The sequence below is a fragment of the Hippopotamus amphibius genome, chromosome 1 (genome assembly GCF_030028045.1).
Source record: "Hippopotamus amphibius kiboko isolate mHipAmp2 chromosome 1, mHipAmp2.hap2, whole genome shotgun sequence".
Taxonomy (NCBI): Eukaryota; Metazoa; Chordata; class Mammalia; order Artiodactyla; family Hippopotamidae; genus Hippopotamus; species Hippopotamus amphibius.
In genome coordinates, this window is record NC_080186.1 from 58750035 (window position 1) to 58767273 (window position 17239).

Below are 17239 nucleotides of genomic sequence, written 5' to 3' on the forward strand. Positions count from 1 at the left end.
AGGCCACAGTGATCAAGACAGTATGGTACTGGCACAAAAATAGAAAGGAAGATCAATGGAATAGAATAGAGAACTCAGAAGTAAGCCCAAACACATATGGGCACCTTATCTTTGACAAAGGAGGCACGAGTATACAATGGAAAAAAGACAGCCTCTTCAATAAGTGGTGCTGGGAACATTGGACAGCAACATGTCAAAGAATGAAATTAGAACACTTCCTAACACCATACACAAAAAGAAACTCCAAATGGATTAAAGACCTACATGGAAGGCCAGACACTATCAAACTCCTAGAGGAAAACATAGGCAGAACACTCTATGACATACATCAAAGCAACATCCTTTTTGACCCACCTCCTAGAATCAGGGAAATAAAATCAAGAATAAACAAATGGGACCTCATGAAACTTAAAAGCTTTTGCACAGTGAAAGAAACCATAAACAAGACTAAAAGGCAACCCTCAGAATGGGAGAAAATAATTGCCTATGAAACAACGGACAAAGGATTAACCTCCAAAATATACAAGCAGCTCATGAAGCTTCATACCAAAAAAGCAAATAACCCAATCCACAAATGGGCAAAAGACCTAAACAGACATTGCTCCAAAGAAGACATACAGATGGCCAACACACACATGAAAAGATGCTCAACATCACTCATCATCAGAGAAATGCAAGTCAAAGCCACAATGAGGTATCACCTCACACCAATCAGAATGGCCATCATCACAAAATCTGGAAACAACAAATGTTGGAGAGGGTGTGGAGAAAAGGGAACTCTCCTGCACTGTTGGTGGGAATGTAAGTTGGTACAGCCACTATGGAAAACAATTTGGAGGTTCCTTAAAAAACTACAAATAGAACTACCATATGATCCAGTAATCCCACTCCTGGGCATATATCCAAAGAAAACCATAATCCCAAAAGAAACATGTACCATAATGTTTATTGCAGCACTATTTACAATAGCCAGGACATGGAAGCAACCTAAATGCCCATCAACAAATGAATGGATACAGAAGATGTGGCATATATATACAATGGAATATTACTCAGCTATAAAAAGGAATGAGATGGAGCTATATGCAATGAGGTGGATAGACCTAGAGTCTGTCATACAGAGTGAAGTAAGTCAGAAAGAGAAGGACAAATATTGTATGCTAACTCACATATACGGAATCTAAAAATGGTACTGATGAACTCAGTGACAAGAACAAGGATGTAGATACAGAGAATGGACTCGAGAACTCGAGGTATGGGAGGGGGCGGGGGGTGAAGGGAAAACTGAGATGAAGTGAGAGAGTAGCACAGACATATATATACTACCAACTGTAAAATAGTCAGTGGGAAGTTATTGTATAACAAAGGAAGTCCAACTCGAGGATGGAAGATGCCTTAGCGGACTGGAGCGGGGAGGGTGGGGGGGACTCGAGGGGGGGGAGTCAAGGAAGGGAGGGAATACGGGGATATGTGTATAAAAACAGATGATTGAACCTGGTGTACCCCCAAAAATTAAAAAAAAAAAATCAAGTAGCAAATGAAAAAAATAGAAAATAAAAAATTACATAACCCATAAACTGACTCCTTAAAAAATTTTACATGTTGAATATAAAAAATCCTTATAATTTCCACTTAATGGTAAGTTATACAAGTCTTTGATTCTGTGAAAATCAACTTCAGTATTTCAGCACCAAATGAGGGAGAAATAGAAGGCAAAGAGAATAGGGATGGGAGGTGGTGGTTCAAGGGTGCTTAAGACACATTTACAACTCAGCTCTATTTTTCAGAAGCTGAGATTTAATATGGATGTGATGGTGTAAGAGGGAAATGAAAGGCGATGCCAGGTTGAAGTCTGAGAAAACAGTGTTATATAAGCCAAATGCTAGAGGATCACAGCACACTGTGATGAAAGGCTTAGGTGTAAACTTCAAGTGTCCTTTTTTTCCTCCACCCTTCCAAAGGACAGTCAAGATCAAACTAAATCCTCCTAGAGACACACTTCATCTCCCATGTGTCCTTCAGGAAGCTGGATGAGATCTGGACTGCTGCCGGGCTTCCCAAACTCAATGTGCAAATGAATCATCTGGGACTCTTGTTAAAACACAGATTCTGATTCAGAAGGTCTGGAGTGGGACCCAAGATTCTGCACTTCTAACAAGTTTCCACGTGATGGCCAGGTCAATGGGCCACACCAAGGAGCAAGACTTTAGCATGTGTGGGCCCAGGATCTGGCTCCTGGTTTTATCAATGTGAAGCTTGTTCGCAAAGGAAGCCTGAGGTCTACAGAAGCTCTTTGGCAAGGATATATTCTCATAGTCACTGCTTTTATGATATGTAAAAAAGTACCCTGAAATAGAACAATTTTTAAAAGATTATCTTATAAGCTACCACAATATATAAAGCAGAATGGGGGATGGGAGCAGAATGAACCTGCTACCCAGTCTTCTCCATCTACCTACACACAGTGATGCCTGGAGCACATCAGAAACAAAGCATTCCAAGAAACACAGTATAAAAAGTAACAAAATAAGTAAAATGGTTGTCTCTCCAGGTAGACTCAGAGAAGTCTGTTGAAGGCAGAACAGAACAAGGCATGACTCTTCTACTGATGTAACCAATCTCAAACTCTCTTGTTTATAGAATCAGCATTTTAGAGGTAAAAGGGGTCAAGAATATCCTGTACTCGTTATTTTATAGATAAAGAAACTGAAGCCCACGAACCACACACCGTAGATTTTGGTCCAATCATCATCCTTCTATACCACTAATTTCTCTAATCTATTACTGTCCAATTTAAACAAGGGAGGGGGGAATCAGTAGGATTTGAAAGGAAAAAAAAAGCAGACAGATATCATCTGTATTATAATTCTGATCAACAAACTTGGACACTGAGAATTTCAGGTTTTATCTACTGCTCAGGAAACCCGAGATACAGTCATTCAAAACTCCTCAACCTCCAAGATCTCAAAGCTCTTTTGATATATCTCTCTAAATTGTTTACTTTCCTCATTACATTGACTATAATCTCAACTGCCAGTCTGCCCTGTTCACCACTCTGGTCCTGAATAACCATTTTTCAGCAATGGCCGCTGACTTATTCTTGCCTTTTTATTGTTTGGGGTAACCTCAGGGGTTGTTGAACACTGCTGGTCAAAACTAAGAGATTCAGTCTAAACGACTCTGTAGGACTCTGAGTTTTATTTTACTAAATTCATTCTGCGGTAAATTCATAATGAGGTGGGTTATTATCGCTTTTAAATTCTCTAACACTCTACTATTGCTGTTTCCAAAACACACAGAATCTTTTTCTAATCTCCAACTAAGAGAATACTGAAGCCTACGTACTTTATATATATGCATATGTATTTTTTTCTTTCATCTCATCAACATTTAACTAAGGCAATCTGTTAAAGTCTCATTAATAAAACTGCGGCTGATTTACAATTTGCAATAAATCAAAAGATGCTGAGCTGAGATTTACCTTCCCTTCACAGGAAAGAAAAAAGTGCTAAGCAAACAAACACTGTCAATAAGGTTAAAGTGGTGGTTCACACTGACCTGGAGAATAGTCTGATCATTTACAGGTGTCACTTACACACAACTGAAATTCTACACCATCCTCATCTCCTCTTCAAAAGTGATCTCCAAGGACATAATAATCTAATTAATCCCCTTTGAAGAACAGTATTTTTTAAAACTTTCCTTTCAAAGTATTAATTTAGCCACTTCTCCTTTTAGCCATGTTTAATATTAATCCTCTTAGTTCTCCAGAGTTTTCCCTGCCTCTCCTCTCTTCATCTTCACTTGTTCCCTTTCATCAGTCTAGCTGCAGCTCCTGCCCTGTCATTTTCTGCCTTCTCACCTCTACTGTACCACTTGCCTCTCAGTGTTTCTTCTGGTTTCCCTCTACTGTCGAGCATCCTGCCCCAGGCCTTGAGATAAAGCTCTGGAATAGAGAGGAGTGGGGGGAAATGCAGATCAGGTGAGCAAGCTTCTACTCGGTTCACTGCATGGATTCTTACTGACTGTGATACTTGGCACTAATGAATGATAAAGCAAGAAGCAAAAAAGAGCAAAACTAATAGTATCAAATGAAGTTGAGTCTGAAGACAATGCAAACTCTTGGAGAAAAGAAATAAAGTCACCATAGTGACCTAATTCAGAGGGAATTTCCATACTCTGATTGCAAAAGGCTATCAAGAAAGATGTTTCAGAAGTAGTAGTTAGATATAGTGTAGGAAAAGAGATGTTTTTTATGGCTAGCCTGGAGCAGATTCGAAACTGAGATTTTTGTCAGATTTTATAACTCAAGCAGAGTCAGGCTTGCAAGTAATCACAAGAGGCCTTTAGGAAAAACTCAAGCAACGTAGGGAGTGGTGTTTTGATTTATTTGCTAGTTGAACCAGACCTGAACCAGTGCTATAGGAAAAGCTGAGAAAGCACCATCTCACGAACACTGTGTCTAGACTTATCTTCTTAATAAGATTAATCTCAACATTATGATTATCTGTGATCACAAAAGAACTTGTTTTCACTATCTAAAAGCAGGAATGTCATCCCGAACATCCTGGCCAAATTCCAACTTTGTAATTACTACCTATTGAGTGAACACTACTATTAACTTGGGTAATTACATATACCAAACTCCTACTCATGCATATACTTACAGTAAACATTCATGGGTAGTTTTATGAGACTAAACTAGAGAGGAAGTTTTCTATGCAAAGAGAAAAACTGAGTAATAGTTGGGATAAAATATAAGAAAGGTTCAGTAACAATAGAACATAGACTGTCTTCACTAAAATTCAGAACTGTGTTGTTCAATCTTTTTTTGTCTTGTTTTGTTTTGTGGGAGGGGGTGTGTGTGTAAGGAGAGATCATGCTCATACTGCGCTCGATCAGAGGGGCTACCTCTGCTAGTATTATCACCATGGCATGATGCTCAGCTGAGAGCTACCTTCAGAATCTAAATGGGTTCATTTGTTCATTTATTCATTCAACAAAAAATTTATGGAGTATCTACTATGTCTCAGGCATGGTTCTAAGCACAGGGATACAAGGTGAACAAGACAGACAAGGCTGCTCCCCTTAAAGAGCTTAAATTATAGAGAAAAAGACAGTAAATAAATCAATAAGTAACAAAAAAGATACTAAAAGAATGATGGTACACAGTAACTTGGAAGAGGTATTTAATATATAGGATGGCCAAGTAAGGTTTTGCTATGAGGACGTCATTAAACTGAACCCTTAAATGGATAACACGAAGCCAATTGTCAGAAGCCAGGAGAAGTGCATTCTAACAGGAAATAAGTGCAGTGGCCTTGAAGCGGGAAAGGCTTGGTATATTCAATGAACCAAAAGGCCAGTGTGGCTAGTAAATAAGAGGTTTAAGCAACAGACAATGGATAAGGGCTTGATTAAGAAGGGCCTGTTGGTATAGGTAAGGAATTTGGATTTTGTTGGGGAGGTAGGAATATGAATTTAGAAGTAAGTAACGCACCATCCTGGGAAGAACATGCATCTTCCTATCACCGCATTGAGAATCCTATTCTAGATCTTTGCTACTCAAACTGTGGGTTCAAGGACCAGAAGCATCAGTTTTGGCATTAACAGGAAGCTTTTTAGAAATTCAGAATATCAGGCTTTATCTTAGTCCTTCTGAATCAGAATCTGTACTTTAACTGGTGCTCAGTATATACATTATAGGTTGAGAAGCATTCATCTAAAGTGTTGCTCTGAAACATCTGTATCTGCAACTAATATCAAACCATATGCTCTACTGCAAATGACCAGAAGCTGGTTTAACAGTAGATTAAAAGGAAAAAAAATTACTACGCTGTCCTACAGAGAATGAAAATTCTGGATATTTCCAGTTTCTTAGAAAGATCTTAAATGTGATCAGACCTAAATATGTGAGAGCAGAAAAGAATTAAGAAAGATCATAAAAGATGCTGCCACTTACACCTATTTGACATAGTTACTTCAAAGACAAGATGTTCTGTAATATAGAGATATTTTGTGATAGCAGAGTAAACTTCATTTTCCAACTAGAAGGGCTGATTGCCTGACTCCTGCCAAGTCCTGTCTATTAACGGATAAAGCCCATCTCAAAAATATAACGTTCATGACCTCATTCTTATCACTTAGTCTGCTCATGCCTTATATTCGCAAATGTTTACCTTCTAATCTCCTTGCTCTGTTACTCTTATTTTATCTCAAGTTCTTAATTTTGAAAAATTTCTAAACTACAGAAAAGTTGAAAGAAGAGTAGTTGACATCTCTATACTCTTCACCAAGAGTCACTGTTAACATTTTGCCACTTCTGTTTATCTCTTTCTTTCCCTCTCTCTCTGTGCACACACACTTAATTTTTTTTTTCTGAATCAAAGTAGCAGACATTTTTTTTTTAATCAAGGATCCAATCATGGGTCACAAACTACATTTGGTTTTCATGTCTCTTTAGTCTCCTCTAGTCCACCCCCCCACCCCACCTTTTTGGTTGTCATGACATTGACACTTCAGAAGAGTTCAGGACAGTTGTTCTAGAGAATGTTCTGCAATAGGGATTTGCCTGTTCTCTCAAGATGAGGTCCAGGTTAAACATTTTGGTTACATATTTTGGTAAGAACACTATAAATTGATGTTTTCTTTGAATAGTCCTCATAGTTCCTGTGACTATGTTTTATGTTCCCTAGTAAATTATAAATAAGCTCCTTTTTATTTCTTTGGTAATTCCCCAAAGAATGTAGCAAAATCTCAGCATACATTACATATGCAATAAATAAATGAAAACTTGAAAGCAGAGTTGAGAACTGTTTCTAAGAATACATGTAACTGTTACACACTGAATACTTTCATACCAGACTAGAAATATTTCGGCTTTGCCTCTAAAATTTTTGAGAGAAATAATTAAGCATGTAAACAGTTTAGCACAGTCCCCAGTACAAAATACATCTAGGAAAGAGCTGGGGCCAAAGGCAGATGGATGTTAAGCAGACGGGGCTGCTGAGGTTGGAAGGTGAAGGAATAAAGGGTGTAATCACCTATTACAACCCATAATAGTTTTATGAGTAAACTGGGCTTTAACTGGAAGATTGGGACAACAGCAGGTTTAATAAAAATTTCATCTTTTAAGTCTCACTTGAGTTAAATACTGATTAGAAACTATTTCTCAGAGAAGAATAGCAAAATAGGTCATTTATTAATTCCTATTTAAAGAATAGGGCAGTTGAGAACAGTTCACAAGGACAATAAAAATATGGTATTAAAATTGTGTGTTATATAAGATGGGGTTCAGGGAATATTTTAAAAATTATTTCAAGGCATCTAATAATCAAAAGTTCACATTTAGATGACACTTACTATATTGAAAGTGAATTAAAACACCATCTGATATGTCATGCAAAGGGAAAGGAAGCGGTACCCATGACTTGTTTGAAGAACTGCTTCTATACAGAATAAGAGACCAGTAAATAATTTAGATATGGTGCATTAGACAACATTTGGTATATAAGCTATTCCTAATTAAGACCAGGTGTTGAACTACCAGCTGACATTTTGAAGTATGTCAGGTAGTGATTAAGACTATTCTTCCACTCTGCCCCAAACATGTTTTAAGTATCATTCATTATATAACCCACTTGCCTTTAAGATAGTGTTTATGCTTCTTGTTTGCTGCATATATATATATACACGCACACATACATGACAAGATATTGAAAGGAAAACAGAAGTTTTATCTTATCCAAATGCAACTGGGAAAATATACCATTACATGATGCCTATAAATGTCTTATGTGGTGAGCTTCTGTAGATTTATATTTCATGAGAAGAAAAAAAAAGGTCAATGTCATTATCTAAACAATACTACTGAAGAAATCTAAAATTATTATGTGAGCATTAAGAAATGTTCCTTGTAAACCAAGATATATTCTGAAAGCAATCATGCAAACAGATTTAAAATCTACTACACACTGTATAAAAACTGATAATTTGGGATACTTGCCCTTGAGAGGTATAATATTACATAATGAATAGTTTTTATGACCCACTTAGTTAAATAAGCTCATGTTGCTTCTCATTTACAGAAGAGTTATTTGATTTGGCTGATGAGTGTAGATTTTTGGTTCTAGAAAAAAGAGTAATTGAGGATATTGCAGAGAGCCAAGAATTAACATGGGCAGATGATATACCATATACAATCAGCCTTCACAAACAGCTCTCTGGCAAGAAAGTGAACCTAACCTTGTGTATCAGTGTTATTCTCTTGCTTCAGTGTGAGGGAGGATTATAGGTATGCCAAAGAGTGGGATACCAATCCATTCTAACTAAATGACCATCACAATTACCTTTCCAATAAGCTACCGCAATATGATATTTGATCCTACATAGTATTCTCAAATATTACCTTTTCTTCTCATGGGGCCCAATTCCCATTCCCTTCAATATTTGTAGACAGAACTTTATATATAATTATAGTCAGAACTCCAGGTGTGAAGAAAATGTCTGAAACTACTGCTAAAGCGGGGTCGATTTCATTTCATGACTTCCTCCACTTTTCTTAAAACCACTTCATAAAATTATCTATCCACCTGTATCTAACGCTCAACAACTTAAAAGGCAAGATTATGTTAAAAATATAAGCCACAACCCCTGTTCTCTAGGAGTTTACAGCTAATACTTATATAAGTTATAGTAAAGATAAGATGAAATTCAGGAGCCTACTCACAAAACTAAACCATCGAGAATACAGGTATTCATCAAATAAAGATTTCTCAATCATAAGTTGAGACAATATAATGATTTTTATTGCAGGCCATCTGCTAAAAATATTTCACATTTTTTAAAAGGATACAATACTGAGGAGCATCAATATTCTCTTCAAAAATTCAAGAATGTGAAGAATGTAAAATTACAGGTAAGTTTGGCTGATCCTCTCCCCCAAGAAACTTACAATCCACTGGGCTCGGCATACATGAATTTACCTTAAAATGCTTCATCTCCTTGAGATACAAAATTTGACTTACGAAGTGTCAGAAAACATTATGCATCCTCTAAGTGGTATTTACCTGATCTTGCAGTGACATCACTGGATTATTTTTGGTAGTGTTGATGTGAAGAACATGGTATTTATTCTTTGCACACAGGTCATAGGCAATATTGGTAAAAGAGGTGCTTGCAGTTTTGGGGACTCTGTTATAAATGATCACCATGTCCTCTTCCTCATCTAAAGCTGCATCTTGCCGAGGGCCATCCATCGTATGTCTCTGCTCAATCTCTCGAACTTCATGTCTTGCAATAGCCCTTTCTGCAAAGAAAAACAGACTATGAACTTAGTTTTAAAAGACACTATAAGGAAGTTGTAAAACACTGAAAATAATTTCCTATTCCTGGAACATAGTTTTCCTATTCAAGAACTGGGTGAAGAGCAGCTGAAGAAATGTTTTGAAGACCCAAACTTCAGAATTACCTTTGAAGGATAATACACATGCAAATGAAGAACAAAAGAATCAACGGAGTCATCAAGTTTAGAATACCACAGACCAGAGAGTTCCTCAGCGTGGTTCAAAAGACACTTTTCATTCCAACAGAATTTCTCCAGTCTGAATTAATTTTCAAACACATAAAGACAGATTGCATGGAATACTAAACTTCACAGTAACAAAAAATACACTTAGAAAATAAATCACTTATAATTTAGGTAATAATTTTGAAATTTATTACTTAGGGTGTAGTTACTCCCTGCTTTATCAAAACGTAGAAGGGCAGTGACTACAAACGCTGGTGTGATTTTAGGCAAAGAGAGTAGAAATGAGACCATCATAAAACCTTTTTCTTTTTGGTGTTGCATTACAGATAAGTCCTGGTTATGTTTATTCATTAAATTCCATGGTTCCTCTAATTCAAGTCACTGTCCACCAAGCAGTTTGAAAAGCAGTTACATTCTGCTTTCAACTACTCTCTACTTAATATAAACTTCAGCTTCAAATAAAGCAAGAAAAGGGGAAGAAATGAGGGGGAAAAATAACAGGATTGCAAATTACTTTGCACAAAGACAACTGTTCACATACAGCATTCACCCGCCTACGACCAGATAGATCTCTGCGCAAGCTATCATACCTGCCTTGAATTCTCACCCATTCTCCTTCTGCCTCAACCCTGCCTAGTGAACTCCTCAAACTTCACATTGAATTAAATCATCACTTGCAAGGAAAGCATCATCTAATCTCCCTAACTAGGTCAAACTGCACACACACATACAATGTACGTATATATACCTCATACTGCACAGTCATACTTACACATAATTGCAATTTTACATTATACGTGTGTTAACATCTACCTACCATACTGGTGACAATTTAGTAAAGTGACATGAAAAAACAATGTGGCACAACTACTGAGCCTGCGTGCCAAACTACTGAAGCCTGTGCACCTAGCGCCCATGCTCCACAAGAGACATCACCACAATGAGAAGCCCGCACACCGCAACAAAGAGTATCCCCCACTTGCCACAACTAGAGAAAGCCCATGCACAGCAACAAAGACTCAACACAGCCAAAAACAAACAAACAAACAAAAAACAAATCAGCATCTTTAAAAAAAGCAATGCGGTATAATTATAAGTTCAGGCTTCAAATACTGTCTGATTATGCATCTTAAATTTTGGGCCAGAATATATGGCCACTACGTTAGGTATACACTGAGCTGAGGATTCACATTCAGAAGACGTGAATTAAAGTTTCAGGCCTGTTACTTATTAGCCACGGGCTTTCCAAAACACGAAAAGAAGCACATATATGCATATATAGGTATCCGTTTTTGTGGGGGAGAGTTGGTTGGGTACATAGAGAAAAACAGATGCGCTTAATGTTGAACATACTGTCAGATTGCCTGGGATACCCAGGAGATATAGATAATTGGGCGCACAGATGAAGTGTTGAGCATAAAGGTTCATGTCGAAGAAAGACATCTGAGAAAACCATAGAAATGGATGAAACTACCTAGATAATGTAGAATACACAGCATGGAAAGAGACTGTATTCTTAGAACAGAATCTTAGGAAGTACCAACATTCAAGGGCCAAGAAAAAAAGACAATCCACAGAAAAAGACTCAGAAGAAATAGAAAGAAAAAGAAAAAGCAGCACATACCCTATGTTTAGAAAACATAATATTTTTCAAATTGACAGTACTTTCCAAATGAATCTATGATCAAGGTAATGTATGATGCTCACGCATCTACACAGGATTTGGAAGTTGTCTCATTAAATTCAACATGCATTTATGGAGGGTCTAACCATAACATTATATGCAAAAATATTAAAGGAATTTTATCTTCCAAACAACCTCAAACTGGCACCACAGTCCAAAACTATTATGGTATTGTTATGTCCATACACCCTCCTTTGTCTACTAAGGGAAATAAAACAGTACTATTGTCATTTAAGTGCTGACAGAACTATGAGAGGTTTCCTACAGCAGCCCAGATATACATGAAATTCCCTTTACTTTTAATGGCTACACCAACAACCAACAATGCTGAATTTACTTTTGCTAGTTTTTCTGAAATCAAGCATTTGGAAAAGAAACAGATTTTGTTATCTTTTAAAAGAAGTTATTATTTAGTCTATGGATTTGTTTATTTTTTAAGGTGCTAAAACTCTAGCTGGAGCATGAAACTAACACGTTTTAAAAATTGCTCATTGTTCTTGGTTTATTATGTGTGTTAAAGTATATGAACTGTATATTTCTCACAATTTCAAAACATTTTTTAAAATTATGAACAGATACAAATTCAGGTAACTACTTTCTCATTCAAATAATATATTTATATGCATTTTCTATTTTTCAAATGTTTTTACTTTTCTTAAAACAAACAAGATAATTATTAATATAGTATTATGCCTAAAACTACATAAAAAGATAAAAATACCATGGAATATTAAGAGAATTTTTGTTAGTAATAATAGTTTATAAAATCAAATCTCACTTAGTTGAAAAATAACAGTAACTACTGTTGATGGTGAACTACTATGTCTTTTTTCCTGTGATAATACTTAAAACAAGTAAGGATATTTGTAATAAGGCCATTTTCTTTACTTAGTAAGTACTAAATAGTCCCAATTTATTTTTATTTTTATTTTTTTAAATCAGAGAGGCTCCACCTAGTTAGTAGAACTTCTTCTAAGACCCTCTTAAATCAGTGGGGACGCTTTATTAGTTACGGCACATTTGGAGTGCACTTAGAGAATGTAGGCAGTATATTTAAAATACTAAAGATGCATTTGGAAGTAATGTTTTTTACATGTTTGAGTTATGAATTATAGAGAATCTGCTATGCAAGTTATTTTAGAACCACCACAAAATGTACAGCCTACAAATAACATGGGGTGCAATCTGAGTCATGACATTACAGACAAGCCCAGCACCACTGGCACTAATATTTCCAGCCCTGAAGATGGACACTGAACTCCATGGCAATTCTAGTTCTTCTAGGCTCCTGTTGAAGGTGGTATACATCTCAGCTCAATGAACCTTTCCACCCAGCAGATTATCAACAAACATAAGTCTTTTAAAAGGCCATTCATAATGGCAATAATTACCTATTTCTGCTTTGACAGAGCATTGAAGGCTAATTTATTGAAAGAACATAATGATCAAGCTAAGTATAAAAAACTGCACCAACCTAATACACCAACCTAAATCCTACACAGCATTAACGTCACAAAGATGTATGTATTAGACTACAGAAAAGATGAAGAAAAATAACTGAAGAAAAGATTTTTTTTTTTAAATTGCAACATATTCTTTAATGACTACTTTTTTTTTAACATTAAAGTTTGTTGTTTTGGGAAACACCTTTTGTCTTTGAACATTTAATTAAATGTTCAATGTATTAAATAATTTAAATAGAGAAATAAGTTTTGTATTCTGTACAAATTAAAGGACTCATGAATATAACCTTCTCCCCCCACCAAAGCTCAATTGTGCAATGATCTCAGCAGAAAATAAACATTTTACAAATGTTCAAAATGTGTAGTATTTCTGTATAGTGGGTAACACTTTAGGATTATAGGGGTTAAAAAAAGAAAACAGCAAACGGAAAGACCAACAAATTGCCTTGATTTCAAATACTGAAACTCCTGCATGTTAAAAGTAAAAACTGTTTAGATAATAGGTAAATAAATAATAAATAAAAGGCAAGGAACATTAAGAAAAAAAACAACAAATTTCTATTATCTATAATTATAGAAAGAAAACACAGAAATTGACGATAACAATATTAAGATTTCAGTGGATAATAAAGGTGGTTTATAACAGGTTTAAACTACATATACATAATAGAGCAGAGCAAAAATATGCATTAGTGGCTCATAATGATTTTTTGGGTCACTTTGAGAATACTGTGAAAACGATGGACCTTGTCTCCAGAATGGCTGAATTGCGCATTTCAGGGCTTCCTCTTAAGCCCAACCATGGGCAGGGGGGGTCCATGACCCCAGTTTAATTACTTCTGAGAAAAAAAAAAAAGGCTCCTGGACAGGAAAGTCTGATAGTAAACTGCCTAAAGGCATTAGTATGTATACTGAAAAAAGGGGTTACTCATAAGTAAGAACTGTAGGCAAAGAGAAATCACAGAGGAAATTGGCAGTGTCTATCGGAAAAATGTCTATAGGAAGAGTGCCTTGGCACAAAATTTGTCCTGTCAGGACTCCCTGGAAAGTGTACCTATTGCAGAGCTAGATAAGTTGGGCTCTAAGAGCTTGAAGCCATCAAATATCTGAATTAAAGTAAATTCTTAGCACTTTCTAAGGATAAATTCTGAGTTGTGTAAATCCCCAAATATTGTTCTGCAGTATAATTTATTCCCCATAAAACATGTACATAATGAGAAGTAGGAAGCAACAAAGTGACACCAAAAGAAAGCTATTATAAGGTTAACTGACTGCTTTTTCAGCATCACTTACTGTGAATGCACTGTCTAGCCAGGCACTAGCTGGAAGTACTATCCTTATGGAAGTAGTATTTTGTAATCGTTATGAATTAAATAAATTAGTTGTCCAACTGTATACATCATTTTCTTATAAATATTTTTAGCCTGAGTCAGTCTCCTTGAACTCAATCACCATGGGGACCAACAAAATAAATTTCCATATGGATGACTGAAGGCTGGACTCTCAACACTGGCAAATGCCTCCTTGTGTGGTTTCCAGGCAGTCAGCAAGGGTGCATTTGTTATCATTAAAACTTATGTTTAAGTGGATCATCCTATAAAAAGAGTTGAGAGCACCCTCCACTTCAAGGAAGATGGTGTAAACCTATGTTTTGCTATTCCTCCTACGAAATACAACTAAAAACACTTGATGTTATATATAATGTCAATATAAGACAAACATTAAGACTCTAAAAGTTGGAAAGAAGACAGACTAGTTAGGGCCCTTGGGACCCAAGGAACAACACAGTGGTAAGTTCCCTAAGTTTTCTTTAGCCTCATATATCCCAGACTTGGAGCAGTAGAAGCCAGCAAACCAGGAGCAGGCATACACAAAAAGAAACCCAACAAAAGCCGGCTCTCTCTCGCCAGCACCAAGAAAGGGACAGCATAGTAAGACAGGAAACTCTTAGACAATAATCACTCTACTTTAAGCTTCACAGAAAAAACTGTGGAGCCCCACTTCTATTCTCACAGGCCAAGTGGGTAGCCTAGACTTCCACCCTCACAAGGCTTTGATCAGGTGCACAGTATCCTTGATGGAGTGGTGTCAGAGAAGACCAAGTAGGGAGCCAGGACTTTCATCCCAGGCAGCAGGTAACAGGCACCTCTGCAGTGTCAGTCAAGACCAAGCAAGGAATCAAAGTCTGCCTCCACATGGTGGTGATGAGAGACCCCCTCCCCTCTCCAGTTGGTGGTGTCAGAAGAGACCTAGTGGAGAATCAGGACTTTCACCATCACCCAGTGTAACGAGACCACTTCCATGCCTGCCCAGTGGTGACAATGGGCTCAGCAGATGTTGATGAAGGCTGACAAGGGAACCTGGACATTTACCTCCACTTGGCTGAAACAAAGCAGCACCTTCTTCCCTTGGTAGAGCAGTATTGGAAAAAGCCAATTAAAACAGAAGGTTTAAATAAGATTTAGAGTCTCCACAGACATAGAGAATAAACTAGTGGTTACCAGCGGAGAGAGGGAAAGGGGGAAGGGCAATATGGGGGTAAGGGGAAAAAAGGGTTATTATGGGATTATATGAAGTCATGTGTGTGAAACTTTTGAAAATTGTAATGCATTATAGAATTTAAAAAATCTTTCATTCAATTAAAAAAAAGATCCAGAGTCTTACAACATAATATAAAAACATCCAGGTTTCAAATTATACTCAACATATCAAGAACCAAGAGGACCTCAAACTCAATGAATAGAGACTATCAAAAAACGACAATATCAGGAGGACAGAGATACTAGAATTATCAAAGATTTAAAGCAGTCGTGATAAAAATGCTTTCATGAACAATTACAAACAAACTTGAACCAAATGAAAAAGTAGAAAGCCTCCGCAAATAAGCTCGTTAATGAAACAGAATATATAAAGAAGAACTAAATGGAAATTTTAGAACTCAAAAATAAAATAATCAAGATAAAAAGCTCAGTGAATGGGATCAATAGCAGAATGGAAAGGAAGGAGAGAAATTTAGTAAACTGGAACATGGAACAAAAGAATTACCCAATCAGAATAACAATGAGCGAATACTACTGGGGATGGGGGGGAGGGGGGAGCGACAGAGCCTTGGGGAACTGTGGGATATAGTGAAGGATCTAACACTGGTGTTTCAGAGTCTTGGAAGGAAAGAACAAAGCAGGGCTGAAAGAGTTCTCTAATCATGGCTGAAAACCTGATATTTGACAAGAGACATAAAGATTCAAGACGCTGAACAAACTCCAAATGAGATAAACCAAAGACATCCATGACAAGATACATCATAATTAAGCCCCTGAAAACTAAAATCAAAGAAAAAAATCTTGAAATAAGCCAGAGAAAATGAAGCCTTACTATAGAAAAAAACTGGAGTAACAGTGGATTTCTCATCAGAAGTCACAGAGCCAGAAGGATGTGGCACAGTGTTTTTCAAGTGGTGAAATAAAATAATCCTATACCCAGAGAAAATCACCTTCAAGAATGAAGGGCAAAGTAAGATATTCTTATATGAAAGAAAACTATAATAATTTATTGCCACTAGATCTACCCTAAGATTGATTAAAGGAAGTTCTCTAGACAGAAAAAATAAAAATAAAAAAAGTAAAAGAAATCTTAAAACACCAGAAAAAAAAAAAAAAGGAAACATAGGTAAATACAATAAACTTTCCTCCTCCTCGAGTTTTAAAAAAATACATTTCACAGATAAAGCAAAAATTATAACATTATCTGATGTGATTTTAAATGTATGCAGAGGAAATATTTAATACAATTATATTATAAGTGGCAGATAGTAAAGGGATGTAAATGAAGGTAATATTTCTACACTTCACTTGAACTGGTAAACTGATGATACCAGTAAACTGTGACAAGTGAAATTTATATGATGTAACATAAAGCAACCATGAAAAAAGTTATACAAAGACATTAAATGCGAAAAACACTGGATAAATCAAAATGTAGTTTTTAATAAATGTAAAAGTAATTCTCAGGAACGCAGAAATAAGAAAAGACAAAAAAAGAAAAACAGAAAATAAAAAACAAAAGAAGCATCAAGGGAAATAAGAAAATACATTGAAGTGAATGAAAATGAAAATAAAGCAAGAATTCCCAAGATGGCAGAGTACAAAGACCTTTAGCTTACCTCCCCTCGTGAGCACATCATAATTACAACTGTTTACAGAGCAACTATTGATGAAAAAGGCAGGAGCCTACCAGAAAAGATCTTCTACAACTAAAGGTATAAAAAAGGAACCACAATGAGATGGATAGGAGAGGTAGACTTATGGTATAGTCAAGACCCATACCCTTGGGTTGGGTGACCCACAAATGGGAGAATTATTACAACTGCAGAGGTTTTCCCCAAGGAATGAGGGGTCTGAGCCACACAACAGGCTCCACAGCCCAGTGGTCCTGTACCAGAAAGATGAGCCCCCAGAGCATTTGGCTTTTAAGACCAGTGGTGCTTACTTTCAGGAGACCCAGATGACTGTGGGAAATAGAGACTCCACTTGGAAAGGGCACATGCAAAGTCTCATCTGCTCCAGG

At 36.5% G+C, this 17239-nt stretch overlaps 1 protein-coding gene across 2 annotated transcripts in view; it reads right to left on the reverse strand.

Annotated features, from left to right (window-relative positions):
- The window catches only part of HS2ST1 (heparan sulfate 2-O-sulfotransferase 1), a 207603-nt gene that overhangs the window by 36257 nt on the left and 154107 nt on the right, over positions 1-17239 (reverse strand). For both annotated transcript variants that reach the window (XM_057713944.1, XM_057713953.1), the window contains exon 2: positions 9069-9307. In XM_057713944.1, coding sequence (XP_057569927.1) covers positions 9069-9307 — 239 coding nt within the window. The remainder of the gene's footprint in view (positions 1-9068; positions 9308-17239) is intronic.